Here is a 20,984-nt window from a genome sequence, read left to right as displayed (position 1 = left end):
TGCCCCACTGTATGTTGGGGGCTGCCTTTTGCTTTGGGGTCTGCTCTGGGGCAGTTTAGATTTTCCCTTTCTTTCTTTAGGCCTATTTAGTTCTCCGGCTGTGTTCGAGGGGTCTAGGGCATCGTAGGAACCCCCCACGGCTACTGTTAGTTGTTGTGGATAGGATCAGGGGTCTGCAATCCGATAGCTACCAACCTCTCCGGTTTTCTGGACTTAGCTTGTATTTTTGTTTTTTCCTCCTTCGGTGACTCATTCATAACAGCATGCACTGCCGTGGAAGAGTAGGGACGAATCGTTAGAAGGGGTTCCGAAGGACCGCTGGGATGGCAGTGGCCACGCTGGGAAGGTCCCGAGACGAATGGGTATAGTTACAGCAGGAGGACCGTGAGCTCTCCTTGTTTAGGGACTGGGTGACAAAGAGGGAGCTGCCTATTCCTGAACAGTGAAGTGCCTTGACTCCAGAAGCATTGAAGATCTTCCGGCAGTGGGATCGACTGCAGATGCGAAATGGACTAATATAGCGGAAGGTGCAACTCCAGGAAGAGCTGGGAGCTTCCTGGCAGGTGGTGATACCAGAAACAGTACTACCTGCACTGGCTAACGACGCTCATGAGAGAGGGGCTCTCTTCGGCCCTGAGAAAACATTTCAATGGCTCCAACAGTTTACCATCCACGAATGAGAGCAGCAGTTGAAGAGGCTTGTAGGCGCTGCCGGGCCTGTGAGTTGGCCAAGTCCCCAGAACAACGGGCTCCGGTGCAGACGATAGTAACGTCTGCTCCTCTGGAACTAGTGACTGTTTATTACTTAACGATCGGGCAAGCTCATCAGGGATATGACCACTGCCTAGTTATGATAGACCACTTCACTAAATTTGTGGTGGTGACTCCCACCCGAGATCAGACAGCTGCGTATGCCATCTGCAAACACTTCATCCAGGTGTACGTGTGTCCACAGCGGATCTATTCAGATCAGGGAGCGGGTTTCTTGGGCAAAGTGATGGACGAATTACAGCGGATGTACCGGTTCAACAGGTCACATGCCACACCATATCATCCTCAGGGAAACGGGGCCTGCCAACGATTCAACCGTACCCTGATTCAAATGTTACGGACTCTGGAAGATGACCGAAAGGCTAGGTGGCCAGAATATGTCTCCGAACTTGTGCGGATATATAACAATCAAGTCCATCAGACCACGGGCTACACACCTTACTCCTTGTTGTTTGGGCGAGCAGGATAGGACGTCATAGAGCTGGAACTGGATCCAGGTGAAGACTACCCATGGACAGGGGTATCAACCTGGGTCCGAGATCATCGCCACCGGCCTCAGACCCTGCATCGTCTGGTGCTGACCTGGCTACGGGAGCTGGAACATGTTGAAAAGCTTCCTCTTCGGGGGACAGATCTTCAGGAGAGCGATCGAGTGTTGTCCCCATGACAAGCTGGAGAATCGTTGGGAGAGTAGGCCATACAGAGTGAAGCGTCGAGTTGGTGTGAAGGGTCCAGTGTATGAAGTTCTTTCAGAAGGAGAAGAGAATGCGCCCACTCGGGTGCTCCATAGGAATATTCTCCAGCCATGCCTTTCTCAAGATCCCAGACAAAGGGAAGAGCCTCCCAGAATGACTGAAGATGTACCTCCAGTGTCAGTGGAGGAGGAAGATCTCGAACGACCATCTGAAGGTACGGCCACGGGTCCGGGTCTTGAGATTCCTGGGGACAACGTTGTGGCGAATGAAGATTCGATCCTGCCCCTGCCAGAAGACTCCACTATTCCTTCCAATCTACGTTGCTCCGAGCGAACCACGGCTGGCCAGCCCCCCATTCGGTATAATCAAGACCAATTCATTTGGCGGCAAACCGCTGAAACTAAAATTAAACTTCACAGTTGTATTCCAGATGCCTCGCCCATGGAATGGCGAGTGAAAAGAGTGGGGGGGTGTAAGAATATGAGACAAGACGGAATCAGCGGTGTTTGGTGCCCTTTAAGGCTGGAACTATCGGGGCTGTCACCACTGGTATCATTTTTTGCAGCGTTTTTTCTGGAATAGGACTTTTTTTTTCAATACTAAACTTTATCAGCATGCACAAGAGACAAATCTAGCATGCCAAAAGCGGTACAAAAAACACAAAAAAAAGCATGAAAAAAAGTGTTTTTTTTCTGCAGCTTCTTTCCTGCCAAGAGATCACGTTTTGCTGCAGAAAAAAAAAAGGAATTAAAAACGCTCATCGTGAACTTAGCCTGAAGATGCCATATGCACATGGCTACTTTCTGCAGCCAAAAATCCTGATGAAAAATACTCAGTGTGAGCATACCCTTGCTTCAAAAAACATCTCCCTGTCACCCTATCAACACTGCCTTCCCACTCCTGTCACCGTCCGACCTCACTGTCAACTGCAAAAGTGCAAACCAAACTCTCCGTACGCGGTGTTAATTAGAGGTCCTCTCGTTAATTGCGAAGACTAGCTAGTCTAACTAGTCACAATGGGGTTCTGACGCCAAGCTGAATAATTGCCGCACCGTACGTCCCGCTGAGCTCAATATTAAGTGAAAATAGCAGCCGATACCTTGTTCTCAGCGCTGGTCCTGAGCGTCGCCACCGATGGAAATCATTCCAGTTGGTTTGGGGACTCCAGACCTTTATAAATTAACAGCAGGAAAATACCAAAGGTGCCAGATTGCATATTTATTGTCTTTTTTGTGTAATACTTAAATATGTATTATGAAGTGAGTGACATAAATTAGGCAGATTTCAGAATCCACAGGCCGTGGCTTGGAGGAGACCCCATGCTGTCTGACATTTCATCCTTGTCAAAGATCAAATTATTTTAATTTAGGCTGTAAATTATAAGGAATGAAGACTTCTTTGTGGGAATTCCCTGTGGTAATCTGACTTTTGTTGTTACTGCTGCTTGTCAGTGTGCAAAAAATATAATATGCATGCAAATAAGCCTGGAAAATGTGTACTATCTAATTATCTATCCAGTACATTCCACTTGAAGACAGTGGGAAGTCTGACACACAGTATGTGTTTGATTCATTGAGGCCTGCAGGGTATTTACACAAGATTACTTTTAATTATGAAATTAATATCTTTTTATCTGAAATGTATAGAAGTCGGAGAAGGCATGAGGAGAATTTTTATCCAACAATCTCCATTTTTTTTTACCCAAGAAGTTAAATAAAATTCAGCACTAGTTTAACAGCAAGGCCGGGGTCACACTTGCGAGAAACTGGCACAAGTCTCGCGTCTCAATACCCGGTATTGCCACCAGAACTCGGACCGGAGCGCTCAGCTGCATAGAAAGACATGCAGACGCACTCTCCGGTCCCGAGTGCCGGCGGCAGTGCCGGGTATTGAGACTCGAGACTCGTGCCAGTTTCTCGCATGTGTGACCCAGGCCTAAGACGGCTTTCTGTTCAGGTCACCAAATTGCAAGAACGGCCAGTGGTCAGGGAGAATTTAAACTGTTGATATGATGAGAAGACATCTTGGTGGATGTTGCAAGATAATAATGACGCTGTGAGGGACGAGGGGGACTCCATTTAGGATTTATGAAATTTAGGCCCCATAGATTCAGGAGATCTCCCTCCACTCCTGAAATGTGGCCCTCACCCTTGGGAAAAACACACAGTTCCCACCAGAGCAGAGCTTTCGCCATTTGGCCAGAGAATCAAAGGCCACGAGTTAATGAGGCCAGGAGGAGCAGAGCTGGGACCCCCTGCTGTCCCTTGTGCACGTTGGCCAGCAGCAATTATACTTCAAGGGAAATCTGTAGGCTATTTGGCACCAACATCTAGAGATGAATTATGGAAGTATCATACATCTGAGGGTTAAGTCCGATATACCACCAGAATCCTGGGAGCCCCCCCGCACATACCCCTGCGCCCATATCTCTCTAGCGTGCCCGGATTCCAAGCTATCGAGACTTGCTCTCCAGAACCACTTAGCTGACCCGAGTTTGGACTCTCTGTATCGGTCCAGCCTCAACGAACCCTTTGAGATGTCAGTTTGTCCCTTTTGGACGTCCCCCCTGAACAGTTATGGGCCATCCAATGTTTTATCTGGAAAATCATACTCTCAGATATGGGAGGAGAGAGGTGGCCCAACCCAGGGGTGGGCTCAGCATGTGGGAGGGAGCAGCCTAGGAGGTAAGAGGCAGCCCCTCATTTTGAGCTCTGAGTTTCTACTGGCAGGAGACCGTTACCTGACGTGACCAAGGAATCATGTAACTAAGTTTTGGACCTGTGATCAATCAGCACCTCCCTGTGGTCACATGCTACATAGCACAGTAATTACCATCTATCTGTACCCTACCTTTGTACTACACTCTTGACTGTATATATTTATTCTTGTATATATATCTGTATTTTCTAGTGCGGTGATTAAATATAAAATTAATCTTTGGCTGTTCTTTTATCTTGATTCACGAGTTCCCACGTCCACACGCTCGGATGGTTATAATATATGCTACCCCAGGGTTGGTTTCTGACCCGATAAAGGCCTGTTGTCGGATGGGGCTTTATATCAAATGAGGAACTGGTGGCAGCAGACCATACTGTGTCAGTGACAGTGACAGCCAGGAGGTTTATCTGTAAATCCCCAGCCTGTACTGGTGATGTATATCCTCCCATCACCAGGAGGGCCTCCATAACCCGTACCCATAACCCATAGGGAAGCCTTTCCGGCGACTATTTGCCCTCGGTGCAGTTCCCTGACTGATCTAAGGCAAGTGGTGGCACAACAATATAACTACTATAATACTGCCCCCTATGTACAAGGATATAACTACTATAATACTGCCTCCTATATACAAGAATATAACTACTATAATACTGCTCCTATGTACAAGAACATAACTACTATAATACTGCCCCCTATGTACAAGAATATCACTGCTATAATACTGCTCCTGTGTACAAGAATATAACTACTATAATACTGCTCCTATCTACAAGAATATATCTACTATAATACTGCTCCTATGTACAAGAATATAACTACTATAATACTGCCCCTATATACAAGAATATAACTACTATAATACTGCCCCTATGTACAAGAATATAACTACTATAATACTGCTCCTATGTACAATAATATAACTAATATAATACTGCCACTATGTACAAGAATATAACTACTATAATATTGCTCCTATGTACAAGAGCATAATTACTATAATACTGCCCCCTATGTACAAGAATATAACTACTATAATACTGCCCCCTATGTACAAGAATATAACTACTATAATACTGCCCCTATATACAAGAATATAACTACTATTATACTGCTCCTATGTACAAGAATATAACTACTATAATACTGCCACTATGTACAAGAATATAACTACTATAATACTGCCCCCTATGTACAAGAATATAGCTACTATAATACTGCTCCTATGTACAAGAATATAACTACTATAATACCGCTCCTATATACAAGAATATAACTACTATGATACTGTCCCTATGTACAGGAATATAACTACTATAATACTGCCCTATGTACAAGAATATAACTACTATAATACTGCCACTATGTACAAGAATATAACTACTATAATACTGCTCCTATGTACAAGAATATAACTACTATAATACTGCCCCTATGTACAAGAATATAACTACTGTAATACTGCCCCTATGTACAAGAATATAACTACTATAATACTGCTCCCTATGTACAGGAATATAACTACTATAATACTGCTCCTATGTACAAGAATATAAATACTATAATACTGCTCCTATGTACAAGAATATAACTACTATAATACTGCTCATATGTACAGGAATATATCTACTATAATACTGCTCCTATGTACAAGAATATAAATACTATAATACTGCCTCCTATGTACAAGAATATAACTACTATAATACTGCCCCTATGTACAAGAATATAACTACTATAATACTGTCTCCTATGTATAAGAATATAGCTACTATAATACTGCTCCTATGTACAAGAATATAAATACTATAATACTGCCTCCTATGTACAAGAATATAACTACTATAATACTGCTCCTATGTACAGGAATAAAACTACTATAATACTGCTCCTATGTACAAGAATATAAATACTATAATACTGCTCCTATGTACAGGAATATAACTACTGTAATACTGCTCCTATATACAGGAATATAACTACTATAATACTGCCCCTATGTACAAGAATATAACTACTATAATAATGCTCCTATGTACAGGAATATAACTACTATAATACTGCTCCTATGTACAAGAATATAACTACTATAATACTGCTCCTATGTACAAGAATATAAATACTATAATACGTCTCCTATGTACAGGAATATAAATACTATAATACTGCTCCTATGTACAGGAATATAACTACTATAATACTGCCCCTATGTACAAGAATATAACTACTATAATACTGCCCCCTATGTACAATAATATAACTACTATAATACTGCTCCTATGTACAAGAATATAACTACTATAATACTGCCTCCTATGTACAAGAATATAAATGCTATAATACTGCCTCCGATGTACAAGAATATAACTACTATAATACTGCCCCTCTGTACAAGAATATAACTACTATAATACTGCTCCTATGTACAAGAATATAACTACTATAATACTGCCCCTATGTACAAGAATATAACTACTATAATACTGCCCCTATGTACAAGAATATAACTGCAATAATACTGCCCCTATATACAAGAATATAACTACTATAATACTGCCCCTATGTGCAGGAATATAACTACTATAATACTGCCCCTATGTACAAGAATATAACTACTATAATACTGCCCCTATGTACAAGAATATAACTACTATTATACTGCCTCCTATGTACAAGAATATAAATACTATAATACTTCTCCTATGTACAAGAATATAACTACTATAATACTGCTCCTATGTACAAGAATATAACTACTATAATACTGCTCCTATGGACAAGAATATAGCTACTATAATACTTCTATGTACAAGAATATAGCTACTATAATACTGCTCCTATGTACAAGAATATAACTACTATAATACTGCTCCTATGTACAAGAATATAACTACTCTAATACTGCCCCTATGTACAAGAATATAACTATTATAATACTGCCCCTATGTACAAGAATATAACTGCAATAATACTGCCCCTATATACAAGAATATAACTACTATAATACTGCCCCTATGTACAAGAATATAACTACTATAATACTGCCTCCTATGTACAAGAATATAAATACTATAATACTTCTCCTATGTACAAGAATATAACTACTATAATACTGCTCCTATGTACAAGAATATAACTACTATAATACTGCTCCTATGTACAAGAATATAACTACTATAATACTGCCCCTATGTACAAGAATATAACTACTATAATACTGCTTCTATGTACAAGAATATAACTACTATAATACTGCTCCTATATAGAATATAACTACTATAATACTGCCCCTGTGTACAAGAATATAACTACTATAATACTGCCCCCTATGTACAAGAATATAACTACTATAATACTGCCCCTATGTACAAGAATATAACTACTATAATACTGCTTTTATGTACAAGAATAAAACTGCTATAATTCTGCTCCTATGTACAAGAATATAACTACTATAATAATGCCCCCCTATATACAAGAATATAACTACTATAATACTGCTCCTATATATAATATAACTACTATAATACTGCCCCTGTGTACAAGAATATAACTACTATAATACTGCCCCCTATGTACAAGAATATAACTACTATAATACTGCCCCCTATGTACAAGAATATAACTACTATAATACTGCTTTTATGTACAAGAATATAACTACTATAATACAGCTCCTATGTACAAGAATATAACTACTATAATACTGCCCCTATATACAAGAATATAACTACAATAATACAGCTCCTATGTACAAGAATATAACTACTATAATACTGCCCCCCTATATACAAGAATATAACTACTATAATACTGCTCCTATGTACAAGAATATAACTACTATAATACTGCCCCCTATGTACAAGAATATAACTACTATAATACTGCCCCCTATGTACAAGAATATAACTACTATAATACTGCTCCTATGTACAAGAATATAACTACTATAATACTGCTTTTATGTACAAGAATATAACTACTATAATACAGCTCCTATGTACAAGAATATAACTACTATAATACTGCCCCTATGTACGAGAATATAACTACTATAATACTGTTCCTATGTACAAGAATATAAGTACTATAATACTGCTCCTATGTACGAGAATATAACTACTATAATACTGCTCCTATGTACAAGAATATAACTACTATAATACTGCTCCTATGTACAAGAATAATTCATATATTTTTGAGAGGGAAGGGGATAGGTTTGACCTGATAATTCACCTTGGCATTAACATGGAATTTCCACTACAATCCTTTGTGTGTCTGATTCACGCTATATATGTATATTTACCGATCCCCTCCTGAGCTTTATGCTATCATCCAGGACAGTAAGGAACTGAAAGGCTTTAGTACTTCATGCAGAACAGACATTGATCATCTCCTAAGACCTTCTATATATTTTATTTATGCCATTGTCCTGGTGCCGATCAAGCTTTCATCTATTATCACCGATACTAATGTAACAGAAGAAGGAGGAAGTAGTTGTCTTTCCTCGGTTCAACAGAACATTTCGTTGGTCATTTCCTTAAATGCATTTCTAATTATGTGAGTTCTTGCCGGCGCTTTGATTACTGTGATTAGGAGTCTATATATAACCTTGTATGAGCTCAGGTGTAGGACCATTCATTATGGATCCAGCTTACTGGTGTCTACAGGCTTAAAGGGGCCTATGTGGCAATGAGTGCGCTGCACTGATCCAATGGAGCTCGTTATTTCCTTTACTGTACTCTGACGACCCTGTCGTTGGGTCCTGATTGGGAGCAATAAAATTAGTGACATGCTTAGTTGCACCCTCCACTCTAATTTAAAGGGAGTGTGATCACCTAGACCCCCCGCTAATTCCCAATATGTCTTCTGAAAATTGGGTGGTGACTGCGCATTCGCATCTCCGCACCATTCATTATATATAAATCTCGGCTGCGATTGCTCAACGCTCAATTCTACCATGGCATTCTGGAGCCCGATTGTCAGGATTCCTTACCGAAGACCGTCACAGCCTGACAGTGAATGAAGTATGTCAATAAACCTGCAGAGCTTAGTCTAAATTCCTTGTATAGTAGATGGCAGAAAAAGAGAATTTCTTCATTGGGCAGTCCAAAATTTTCCTTGGAGACATTGGGTTGTCCTGCAAAATAGGAGATAATTACAAGTTACTGTTCACTGAGGCTTCTATACTTGAAACCTCTACGGGTCTTTTAATGGGGTTTTACTTGTAAGAGCAAGGGACTTTGAAAGTTACTTTTTATTAAAAGTCCTCTAAGTTCCCAAAGTCCTCATGAATGGACAGACTTTTAATGTTAGTGTTCTTTGCCTAGGTTATAAGAGATGGCTGATTTTCTTGGCAAGACACATGCTTGCAAACTCTTCGCTTTAGAGCTTCTGAGTACTGCTCATATTGCCGGCCAGTTAAAGTCCCCCGTGCCCTCCTCTGAGCTGTCTTTGAAAACAGCATGGGGAAGGCCCAGTTGAGACCAGCAGAGCAAACTTTCCGCTGGTCCAGACAGTCAATCAGAAACACACCTGCCCTTCTTTGGCTGCCAGGAAGCCAAGAAGCAAAGCAGCAGTGTGTTCCTGAAGAAAGAAGAACCCATATAAGTATGCAGAAAATAAAAAAGTTTTTTCCAACTCCTTTAATTAAAATTCCAAACTTTCTGAGTTCATGATTAAAAATTATATTTCACTCCTAGAAAAAAAATGCGACGTATTTTGAACGCAATCTTGCATTCTTTGTCTGAGCTTGTAACTAAAGTTGAGCAAATTTTTCAAAATTCGGTTCCAATTATGATTGGCAGCGAATGTTTTTTGCAATATTCGCCGAACACAGTTGAATGTTATTTGAGTCCATGGGAGTAGAAATGACCGAATCATCAAACATAAATTCGGCATGAATAGAGCACTAATATGGCACTAATATGGCAAATTCGATTCAGCGACCTACTCCAAACATATTTCCTCAACTCTACTTGTACCCCCTCTAAGTGCCTGGCTTTATTTAAGCAATGTCTGTGCTCATGCACCACCATGCCGATGTCTACAGGGTGGGCCATTTATACAGTATGTATATACTTGGGTGGGCCATTTAAAAGTTGGATCCAAAATGGCCACCTTCAAAATGGCCGCCTTGGTCACCACCCATCTTGAAAAGTTTTCCCCCTCCCATATACTAATGTGCCACAAACAGGAAGTTGATATCACCAACCATTCCCATTTTATTTAGGTGTATCCATATAAATGGCCCACCCAGGTGTGTCCATATAAATGGTCCACCCTGTATACGACTTCTGGAGATATTTTGGAATATTTTCTTCCAATTATCACATGAAGTCAATGATAAATTTTAAAAACTTTTATATGAAAAGTATAAAATAATCTAACTAATTTGATCTCAACTTACAAATCTATGGTTTGGTTTCTTCGCCGATGTGGCTCGGTGTTGTTACCAACATCTGGTGAGAATTTCATGTTGATAGTTCCTGTCGAAATATTTTTACCTAGAAAATTGATGATGTGTTCAATACTTATTTCACCCACTGTGCATATAATTCAGTTTAGGATTTCTATGAAGACTTTTCCGAATTGATGAAATGGAGATATTAATCCACCTTTGTTCCTTGCAGTGTGATGGCATTCAGATGGATCTTGGAAATATCTCTCTGGAAGGAATTGCTGTTCTCAATATCCCGAGCATGCACGGTGGCTCAAACCTCTGGGGAGATTCTAAAAAAAGAAGAATTAATCGAAGAATTGAAAAGAAGACTCCAGAAAAGAGGAACACGGTGACTGACGTGAAAGAGCTCAAATTTGCCGTGCAAGGTGCAGTAAATCTTACATATATCACAATCTGTTAAACAAGTGATACATTATTAATGGGGTGATCCCCTCTCTTTGGACCCCTATCTTTATGATCCAGAACAGATAACCTGTCTGTATGAGTTTCTCCTGGTTTGGAGGATTCAAGACGTCCTATAATTACATTGATGACTATGCACATGATGGATGCAAAGTAACGCTACATTCCGCTGTAGCTTAAATGTCTACATGGCTCCTGCTTGGCCAAATCAGGTGTTTGATACGGAGGGGTGGATATACGGTTCTAAAAAAAAAATCACAGAGATCATAGACAAAGAATATGTCCCTTGGGGTCAAGTTCTTCTTAATTGGACAGAGACATCGTCTCGAACTGGTGATTTCACTGACCTGTTCTATTTGTCTTGTATTGATCTTGTTCCTGGAACACCAAGGGTGTAAACTTTGCTAGGTGGTTGAGGTCCATGCAATCTACTGATTCCAGAGGTTCCTGATGCCATAAAAATAAAAGTTAAAAACTTGTAGTGCTATATTGGAGAGGATGTAAAGAGTCGTTCATAGGTGTAGTGAGGCTTTTCAGTTAGGCTGCAGAACAGGAACACTAAACCTTCTACCGAGGGAATGCAAAAAAGTAGCGTCCACCCAATCCAAGTCAGAACCCAAGTTGCAGAATTATATTTTTTTTCATGTGGACTTTTCCATCAGAAATTTTATAAAAACAACACACTTTTAAATTTTCTGCTTCTATCAATTCAGCGGTCAAAGATTTTTTTTTTCAAACAGAAACTTCTCATAATTTGTCTTTTTATGTTTGTACACTGAAAAAAAAACAGCACCTTGGGCACTATAGGCATTTTATCCCCAGTAAGCGCATTAGGATTAAACTTATTCACAGAGTATTTGTAGGTGTTTTTGATGTGGATTTTAAAGAGGAATTTGATCCTAAATTCACATGAATAAAAAATGCGGTGTGAATATGTCCTTAGCTTTCTGTCCGAGATCCACTATATACAAGAACATTCGGCTCAACCAAGAGCTCATGTATTTTCAATGGGCAAAAGTTTCAGGCTGTTGATTGTTGACTGCCCAATGCCTGTCTTCCACGCAGCATTTACAGTTGTGGCCAAAAGTATTGACACCCCTGCAATTCTGTCAGATAATACTCAGTTTCTTCCTGAAAATGATTGCAAACACAAATTCTTTGGTATTATTATCTTCATTTAATTTGTCTTAAATGAAAAAACACAAAAGAGAATGAAGCAAAAAGCAAAACATTGATCATTTCACACAAAACTCCAAAAATGGGCCAGACAAAAGTATTGGCACCCTCAGCCTAATACTTGGTTGCACAACCTTTAGCCAAAATAACTGCGACCAACCGCTTCCGGTAACCATCAATGAGTTTCTTACAATGCTCTGCTGGAATTTTAGACCATTCTTCTTTGGCAAACTGCTCCAGGTCCCTGATATTTGAAGGGTGCCTTCTCCAAACTGTCATTTTTAGATCTCTCCACAGGTGTTCTATGGGATTCAGGTCTGGACTCATTGCTGGCCACCTTAGAAGTCTCCAGTGCTTTCTCTCAAACCATTTTCTAGTGCTTTTTGAAGTGTGTTTTGGGTCATTGTCCTGCTGGAAGACCCATGACCTCTGAGGGAGACCCAGAGGCAGCAAAGCAACCCCAAAACATCAGGGAACCTCCTCCATGTTTGACTGTAGGGACTGTGTTCTTTTCTTTGAATGCCTCTTTTTTTCTCCTGTGAACTCTATGTTGATGCCTTTGCCCAAAAAGCTCTACTTTTGTCTCATCTGACCAGAGAACATTCTTGCAAAACGTTTTGGGCTTTTTTAGGTAAGTTTTGGCAAACTCCAGCCTGGCTTTTTTATGTCTCGGGGTAAGAAGTGGGGTCTTCCTGGGTCTCCTACCATACAGTCCCTTTTCATTCAGACACCGACGGATAGTACGGATTGACACTGTTGTACCCTCGGACTGCAGGGCAGCTTGAACTTATTTGGATGTTAGTTGAGGTTCTTTATCCAACATCCACACAATCTTGCGTTGAAATCTCTTGTCAATTTTTCTTTTCCGTCCACATCTAGGGAGGTTAGCCACAGTGCCATGGGCTTTAAACTTCTTGATGACACTGCGCACGGTAGACACAGGAACATTCAGGTCTTTGGAGATGGACTTGTAGCCTTGAGATTGCTCATGCTTCCTCACAATTTGGTTTCTCAAGTCCTGAGACAGTTCTTTGGTCTTCTTTCTTTTCTCCATGCTCAATGTGGTACACACAAGGACACAGGACAGAGGTTGAGTCAACTTTAATCCATGACAACTGGCTGCAAGTGTGATTTAGTTATTGCCAACACCTGTTAGGTGCCACAGGTAAGTTACAGGTGCTGTTAATTACACAAATTAGAGAAGCATCACATGATTTTTCGAACAGTGCCAATACTTTTGTCCACCCTCTTTTTTATGTTTGGTGTGGAATTATATCCAATTTGGCTTTAGGACAATTCTTTTTGTTTTTTCATTTAAGACAAATTAAATGAAGAAAATAATAACAAAGAATTTGTGTTTGCAATCATTTTCAGGAAGAAACTGAGTATTATCTGACAGAATTGCAGGGGTGTCAATACTTTTGGCCACAACTGTATAGTGTAACAGTTGGGAGGTCCCATAAATATAAGACCTGCCAAAATCGAAAGGGCTTGGATGATTTTCATCTAATTTTTGAGGGGGGTTTTATACATCCTCACAAAATTTCTTGATAGCATCACTTTTCCCTACCTATCTTCTCTATGATCTACAGTTGAGCAGAAAGATTTGCAAATGCCATCTGGTGCTCCATATCAGAGAGACTGGTGCGGTCTTCTGCACCTGGCATTCCTCATAATATGGCAATGCAATGATGAAATTACTAGGATGGTATATTTTTGAAAAGCTCAGAAAAATGGATCTAGTGATTAATCTCCTATACGGGTTCCATAGAATAAATCCATAATTTATCAATCTTTATTGGCAAAACAGCTGCAAACGTTATTTCTTATCGGGGTTGTCTAAGCTGGAAAGAAACCAATGCCCAAGGACCATGACTGGAACGTGTCCAGGGCCGATTGTAAGTTTCAAAACTCCTACATTCTCAATTTCAATTGTAATTTATCAATCTGAACCCTGTGTATCATTGGTGTTATGGTTAGTGAAGAGCTCATGACCTTCACAAGGGTTGTCGATTAGCTGTTGTCTGCTTCCCCGGCAAACAGCTGATTATTCCAGGAGACATGATGGCCATCCAGGCATTTCCCCTGAAGCAGAAACTTGAGTCTGCAGAAAGGGAACCTCTTTTTCAGAGCAGCACTCCATTCCATCCCAAGCAAAGGTCCTCTCTTTATGATGTCCATATGGACAACCATATGCTTGTGACATAACATCTTTCATGCCTGTGAGCTTAGATGTTGTTCCCTGTTATGATGAGTCATGACTCAATACTAGAAGACTAATTCAATTAGCAGTTTAAAAAAAACCCTACATAAATGTAATTTCCAGACATAGGCCAATTCACTAACACAATGGTACCTTGAAGTATAAGAGAAAAACTGAAGAGCCAGAAGTACAAAAGACTGTCCTACTTATCAGAACTGACCATACATGTTCATTAGTGATGAGCGAGTATACTTATTGCTCAGGTTTTTCCGAGCATGCTCATGTGACCTCCGAGTATTTTGACGCGCTCGGAGATTTAGTTTTCGTTGTCTCAGCTGCATGATTTGCGGCTGCTAGACAGGCTGAATACATGTGAGGAATGCCTGTTTGTTAGGGAATCTCCACATGTATTCAGGCTGTCTAGCTGCCGCAAATCATGCCGCTGAGGAGACGGAAACTAAATCTCCGAGCACGCCAAAATACTCAGAGGACACCCGAGCAACAAGTATACTCGCTCAAACATGCAGGGATTCCCTGCCATACACGGTAATGCCATAGCCATGTTGGCTACTAGCATTACTGTGATTGGCCAGCCGCATCGCATCATTGGGTTTTATATAAGACCCGGTGACGCGATGCTCGGCACACTCTCCTCTGGAATCAGTTCAGTGAGAGTTTATCTAGGAGGGAGAGTGTATGTTTAACATAATAAATAAATAATTTTAAAAAATTACGTCCACCCTATTTTTGATAGCCAGCAAAGGAAAAGCAGACAGCTCCTGGGTTATATTATCAGGCTGGGAAGGTCCCTGGTTATTGGGCCCTTCCTAGCCTAAAACTACCAGCTCGCAGCCGCCCCAGAATTGGTGCATCACATTAATTGTGCCAAATATGGCGCTTTGCCAGACTCTTCCAGCTGTTCTGGTACAGTGCCAATTGGGGTAATGTGATTCGCACTCAAGCATTTTAGTGCTCGATTATCACTATTCATTGATAATAAAGATGATCTTTGGGTTATGCCTTTCAAGTAGCCACAGTATAAAGGAATAAAGGAGGGTAACAATACCCAACAAAGCACTGGTTTCATTCTAGTGACTGGTAAAGGTCCCATAGTTTGAACCCCCACTGACCATACATTGATGGCCTACACTCAAGCCTACTTTAATGGTGGCTAATGTCAGTCAATATAGCTAACTTCCATAATATATTACGCATGAAGTCTTCACCCACAGTTTGTTTCACTAATCTCAACTAAAAAATGGAATGGGCATGTAGAATTTCAATATGTCTGATCCTTTATTCTTAAAGGAGATGTGTCTGCCAGCAGTTTTCCCCCTCTACTCACTAAGAACATATGCACACTTGACCAAACCATGTATGTACAGTATGTATATAAAGAGGGAAATTAGTAGCTAACCGACAGGTATTGATTGTGCGTGGCCATTTACAGGCCCCATTAAACATTAAAGTTAGCCAGACCCGACATTTTTTGTTGGAGAGCAGTCTAATAATTATTCGGTCTTCCTGACTCTACCAAAAGATGTTGAGGAGAGACAGATTAAAACACATTTAACATTTGAAAACCCAATTAATTTATGCTCCATGGTTCTTAGTTGCCGCCAGAGGTGTGTGGACTTAATAGAGTATTCTACAGGATAGACTTGTTGATCAATGGGTGTCCAATTGCTGGGACACAGACTGATCAGCAGAATGAAGAACTTTTATCCCTGATGGGGAACTTTCATGCCCGTTCCAAAAATGGCGCAGCAGGTCCAATGCCCGACTGTCACTTCAGTCATTCTATATGTGGCTGTAGGAAAAAATCAAGCTCTCGGCAGCCCGTAGAGAATGAATGGGACGCAGGTCGAGCATGTGAAATACTGCTCCATATTAACAAGGATAAAAGTGTCCCATTCTGCCGATCGATGCATGTTCCAGTTGTCGGACCCCACCAATTTTTAAGCTATTACATATTAGACTAGTGTTGGCCAAACTTGACAATGTCAACTTATGCAGCCAACAGTTTAATGTGCATGGATGCCCCATAACTCTCCCACAACAGATAGTATCGGTAAATAACTATCCGACATATCCTGTTTCCAACTGCCGATCCTTATCTCCCAGCCACTCTCATAGAGAGCACAGGAGAAAGTGCTCCTATGTATGGAGGAGGCAGGCGAGATACCTACGATTATCTGAACCATCCTTCGGATGACAGCCACCCAATGTGTATGGGAACTTTCGGGCAAATTTCGATATGCAGATAATCAGGAAGCAAATGTAGGATGAGTCCAGTCATAATAGTGCTATCAGTCAGTGATGGTCAACCATTCATCGTAAGAAACCAAGCCGATACATAGGTGAGAACTTTTCTCAGGTCGGCATCAAGTTTGGGTAGTAGTTTTTCACAATGTTCTCATAAAAATCTATTCGGCTATATTACACCGCAATTAAGGTCAATGCATCTCATGATAAGGACAATTCCAATTGTGAAAAATAAGCAAAATTTTGGTAAAAATGGGATACATCCTGATGGACCATAACAAAACATTGTTGGAGGGCAAGTGTCATATCTTTGGCCTCTCTCCATACATTTGCACGGAAGTTCCAAAAATTGATATGCAAGGACGCTGACCCAATGAGGGTGACAGAGTTGCATTTTTTTCTAGACAGTTGTCAAGTTTTCCTAATCATAGACAACCCTTCTACAATGCCTAGGCCGGATAGCTTTTATCTAGGAAATTCACGACGGTCGTTACGTTTCATTTACTACAAGTTCAGAAGTATACAACCTATTTTTATTTAGATTTTTTTTGATCGTTTTTATCTCGCCATATTCAATACTTATTTAAAGTCCATATTCTTTATCTGTATATTCTTAAGTCAGAGTATTTGTGTTCTTCACTAAGGTCCAAGGGTCAACGAGGAATTATCTCTCCATTGTTCCATACAAGACACGAGCTGATTAGTGGTTGATAGATCCCGTTCTACGCACAATAGATTGGGAAATGTGAGCGGTAACACGGATAGTAAAAAAGTAACATTTGATTGCCTTTTGGAAAGACAGAGCAATCTGAGACTTTGCCAAACATTTCTATTTTAGTCTAGTGTCCCCACCACCATTCTCAAATAGAAAGTTTTCCGTTGGTATTGTTTTAAGCGACGTTGCACTACTCCTCCAGTGTGAAGAAGTCTTTTATATATACCATACTATGTGTTGTTTTTTTTGTGTGTTTTGTATCCATATTGACGTATAGGTTTGGAATCTATATTATTCTTCATCCGATCAAGTAAGAGTTGACGTTAAAGTGGCAAGACACTCATGGTCACTCCTCAAATATTTTGCAGCATTAGGTCCCTGTGAAAATGGATATAGAGTCTTTTTTATACTATTGTGAAGTATCTACTGGGGTTGTCCTATTTAAAAAAAAAAAAAAAAAACAATACAGGATTTTATTATGCGGTCCACTGTAAAGGTTTCTCATTGGGTAGCCAGAGATGAGAGTGCTTACAAAGACTGTTTCTTGCTTTGGAGGACCTTGCCTGCCCTATATTACACATGCATCTTATTGATGTGAATGAAGAATGTGTAATGCTTACTTTTTCCTGTGGGGGTGCTGCAGGAATACTGAACACTTCCCACAGGTTACAGATCGCTAGTATACCGCTTCAGGACACACTTTAGGGATAGTAGAAACCCCTACTGGATAGAGACAGAAGCGCACGGAATAGGGCAATGCCATAGGATAAAGAGGGTGTCAATGTGGTGGTAGCGTTCACCTGGAGGTGTTGTGTTAAGGCACAACACCTAAAGAAGTGTGACTATCCGCTGCCCCGTAGCTGAAGGAGGCAGGTCTTCCAGATTTTTATTTACCAAAGTTCGAGGTGTCACGATAGACGGGCTGCACTGCAAAAATGAAGGAGCCTGGGGGTTCAAAATAATATTTTTTATTTACGCCAACGTGTTTCGGTTTCTGTACCGGCGCATTTTCCAAGGTAAACAAACCAAATGTTTACTCGTGGATTGCTCGTACTTTGGCTTCTTAGTTTGTCAAGCCAAAAGTCTTGAGCGTGAATTTGAGCAGAAATCAGATCGGCGCTGAGATATTCAGTAGAGCAGCAAAATGTGTCAAGTATTTTGTAAGAGTAGTAAAGTAGAGCCGGGTATCGGTACAATAATTGGTGGTGCTGAAGAACCAAACAAGCCAGGTCTAGTTTATAAGTTCAGTGTACAAGTAGCAATTGGACGTGCGCCACTTAGCATCCCAACTACCAGAAGACTCATCAAGTTTTAGCGCTAAATGAACCATAGATTTCAACTTTTGTGGACATGTATACATTCTTCCCGGGTGACATTAATAAAGTAGACGGAAGGTAGATTTATTTTTTGGGGCCTTACTACAAGTGCGTTTGCCAAGACAACTTGTAAATGTGTGTTTGGCTTTCACAAAAAGAAGAAGAAACAATAGCGCAATAGGGTCTTATCTGATAGGGGGATCGGGGTGCTGGGAATTGTTCACTTTGAGGAGTTCTGTAAAACAAATCAACTCAAACGGCTTGAAAAATGTCAGGTTCTGCAGACTCGCAAGTTAATCTGAAGAGAACCTCAAAAATTGTGGAGGGCACCACTAAGGGATCACCAATTACATGCTTAAAACCGATATCATAAACCAGAGAAGAGGCATGTAAAGAGGAGGGATCACCAATAAGGTATAACAAAATACAAGAAAATAAACTTTTTATTAATCATCCAAAACAAACAACATGCAGTGCAATTATAAAAACAGTTAAAACCGCACAATCGCGTTCATTTAACACAATAACCCCTGCACAAACCCTTCATGATGCTATTATTTGCAAATGTGCTAACAAAGCACCTGGTATAAGTATATAAAATCTTATCAACAGGTAATGAAAAACATACACTCCACCTTACACCTTATATAATAATGGATGCAAACTATCTAGTTAGTCTAACAAAATGTTAGAACAAAAGACCTGCTCAAATTAGCACAAAAAACCCCTAACAAATAAACAATGTGTATGCACAAATGAGAGCATAGGGGTTAATAGGGTAAAAGGCTGCTAATGCAGTATAAACAGGCCAAAAAACAAGGGTCCCAATTGCCAATGGCCCCCTCTATACAACCTGTTAAGAGCAAAATAATGCTGGCAGGTAAAGCCCTAATCCAGTAACCAGTGGAGGTAAGAGTGAGAAGTGGTGAGGCAGGGGCAGAGGAAACGCCCGACGCGTTACGCCAGAGCAACTGGCTTCATCAGGAGATGCAGAAATGTCCTGGTTTATCCAACAGTATTTCCTGGTTTCATCTACTGGTTTCTTCAGCTCTGTAGTGAACGCCATCTTTCCATTGTTTCTTCTCTTTGGTCTTCTTAGCGCAGCTGGTAGAGATGTTGTAACCCACTTGTGTCTTGCACTTGACTTTTCACTCCAATTCTGCGACACCTTCCTTGGCCAGTATAAGCATCTGGCTGAGCTGCCAATCAGGTGGACTGGTCATCTGGCTAATTAGAGGATGGGCTCGACAGCCAATCAGTGGTCCCAATGCCTTATTTGAGTTTTTTTATTCACTACACCTGATGCCAGTTATAGAATTCTATAGATATTTCCAAGTGCACAAATCTGGATTTTTGTTTGCTTTGTAACCCAGATATTACTGGACCGTTCTTCTGGGGTAACCTTGGATGTCCGCTTTGGTCTGACTTCAGACTGTTTGACCCTTTTATTGACTACTCCATTTTCCACTTCTGAATTCAGTTCTGTTTTTTGCTGTCCATTCTCTTCAGCCTCGACTTTGTCATGAACTAGTAAATCTCTGATTATGACCCCAGGTTGTTTGGTTATTGAGACACCTCTGGGGGTGCAACTTAGGAGCCCCTGCAGCAAAATGTAGATTCCTGTATAGGGGTTAAAGGGAATCTGTTGGCAGGTTTTTAGACCCTAAACTAACTTCATCTATGTAAAACAGTATTTCCCAAATTCCAGTCCTCACGGCCCCACACAGGTCATGTTTTTAGGATTTCTTTGGTATCGCACAGGTGGTGGAAATTTCATCAAGGCATCAAGAATTTTCTCACCTTTGCAGTAGTATGGAAATCCTGAAAACATGACCTGGAGTTTGGAAAAAACTGATGTAAGCATCTGAAATGCTGATTATGTCTATACCTTTGTATTATAAGTCCATTTTTGTGTTTTCTAGAAATCCATTGGCAAGTTTTTGGATGCTTAGCCAATTAAGCTTGTAAGTGAAGGGGGCATAGCCTGCATGTACTGTTCACTGGCCTCTCTCCTTTTTCGTTTCCTGTCAGTGAATAATAGGTCACTCTTTCCTGTGACCTGCTCTCCCACCCTAGATATTGGTCAGGCGCCATAATGTCCAGGGACGACACTTGCATATTGAAAGTCAGGCACTCACAATGTCATCTGAACCATACACCGCATGTTTTTCCTCTAGGAATGATGGCACTTGCACGAGATTTTGGGTGGGGGAACAGGTCACAGTGAATAAATGACCTGCCAGTCACTGACAGGAGGCTGGTT

At 40.5% G+C, this 20,984-nt stretch overlaps 1 protein-coding gene across 1 annotated transcript in view; it reads left to right on the top strand.

Annotated features, from left to right (window-relative positions):
- The window catches only part of DGKB (diacylglycerol kinase beta), a 738,755-nt gene that overhangs the window by 505,217 nt on the left and 212,554 nt on the right, over window positions 1-20,984 (top strand). The window contains exon 22 of the mRNA XM_073582131.1: window positions 10,814-11,009. Coding sequence (XP_073438232.1) covers window positions 10,814-11,009 — 196 coding nt within the window. The remainder of the gene's footprint in view (window positions 1-10,813; window positions 11,010-20,984) is intronic.

Source organism: Dendrobates tinctorius, unplaced genomic scaffold (genome assembly GCF_039654945.1).
Source record: "Dendrobates tinctorius isolate UK_male_01 unplaced genomic scaffold, ASM3965494v1 ptg000070l, whole genome shotgun sequence".
NCBI classification, from domain to species: Eukaryota; Metazoa; Chordata; class Amphibia; order Anura; family Dendrobatidae; genus Dendrobates; species Dendrobates tinctorius.
Note: the sequence above shows the minus strand (reverse complement) of the source record. Positions and strands in the feature narration are given on the sequence as shown.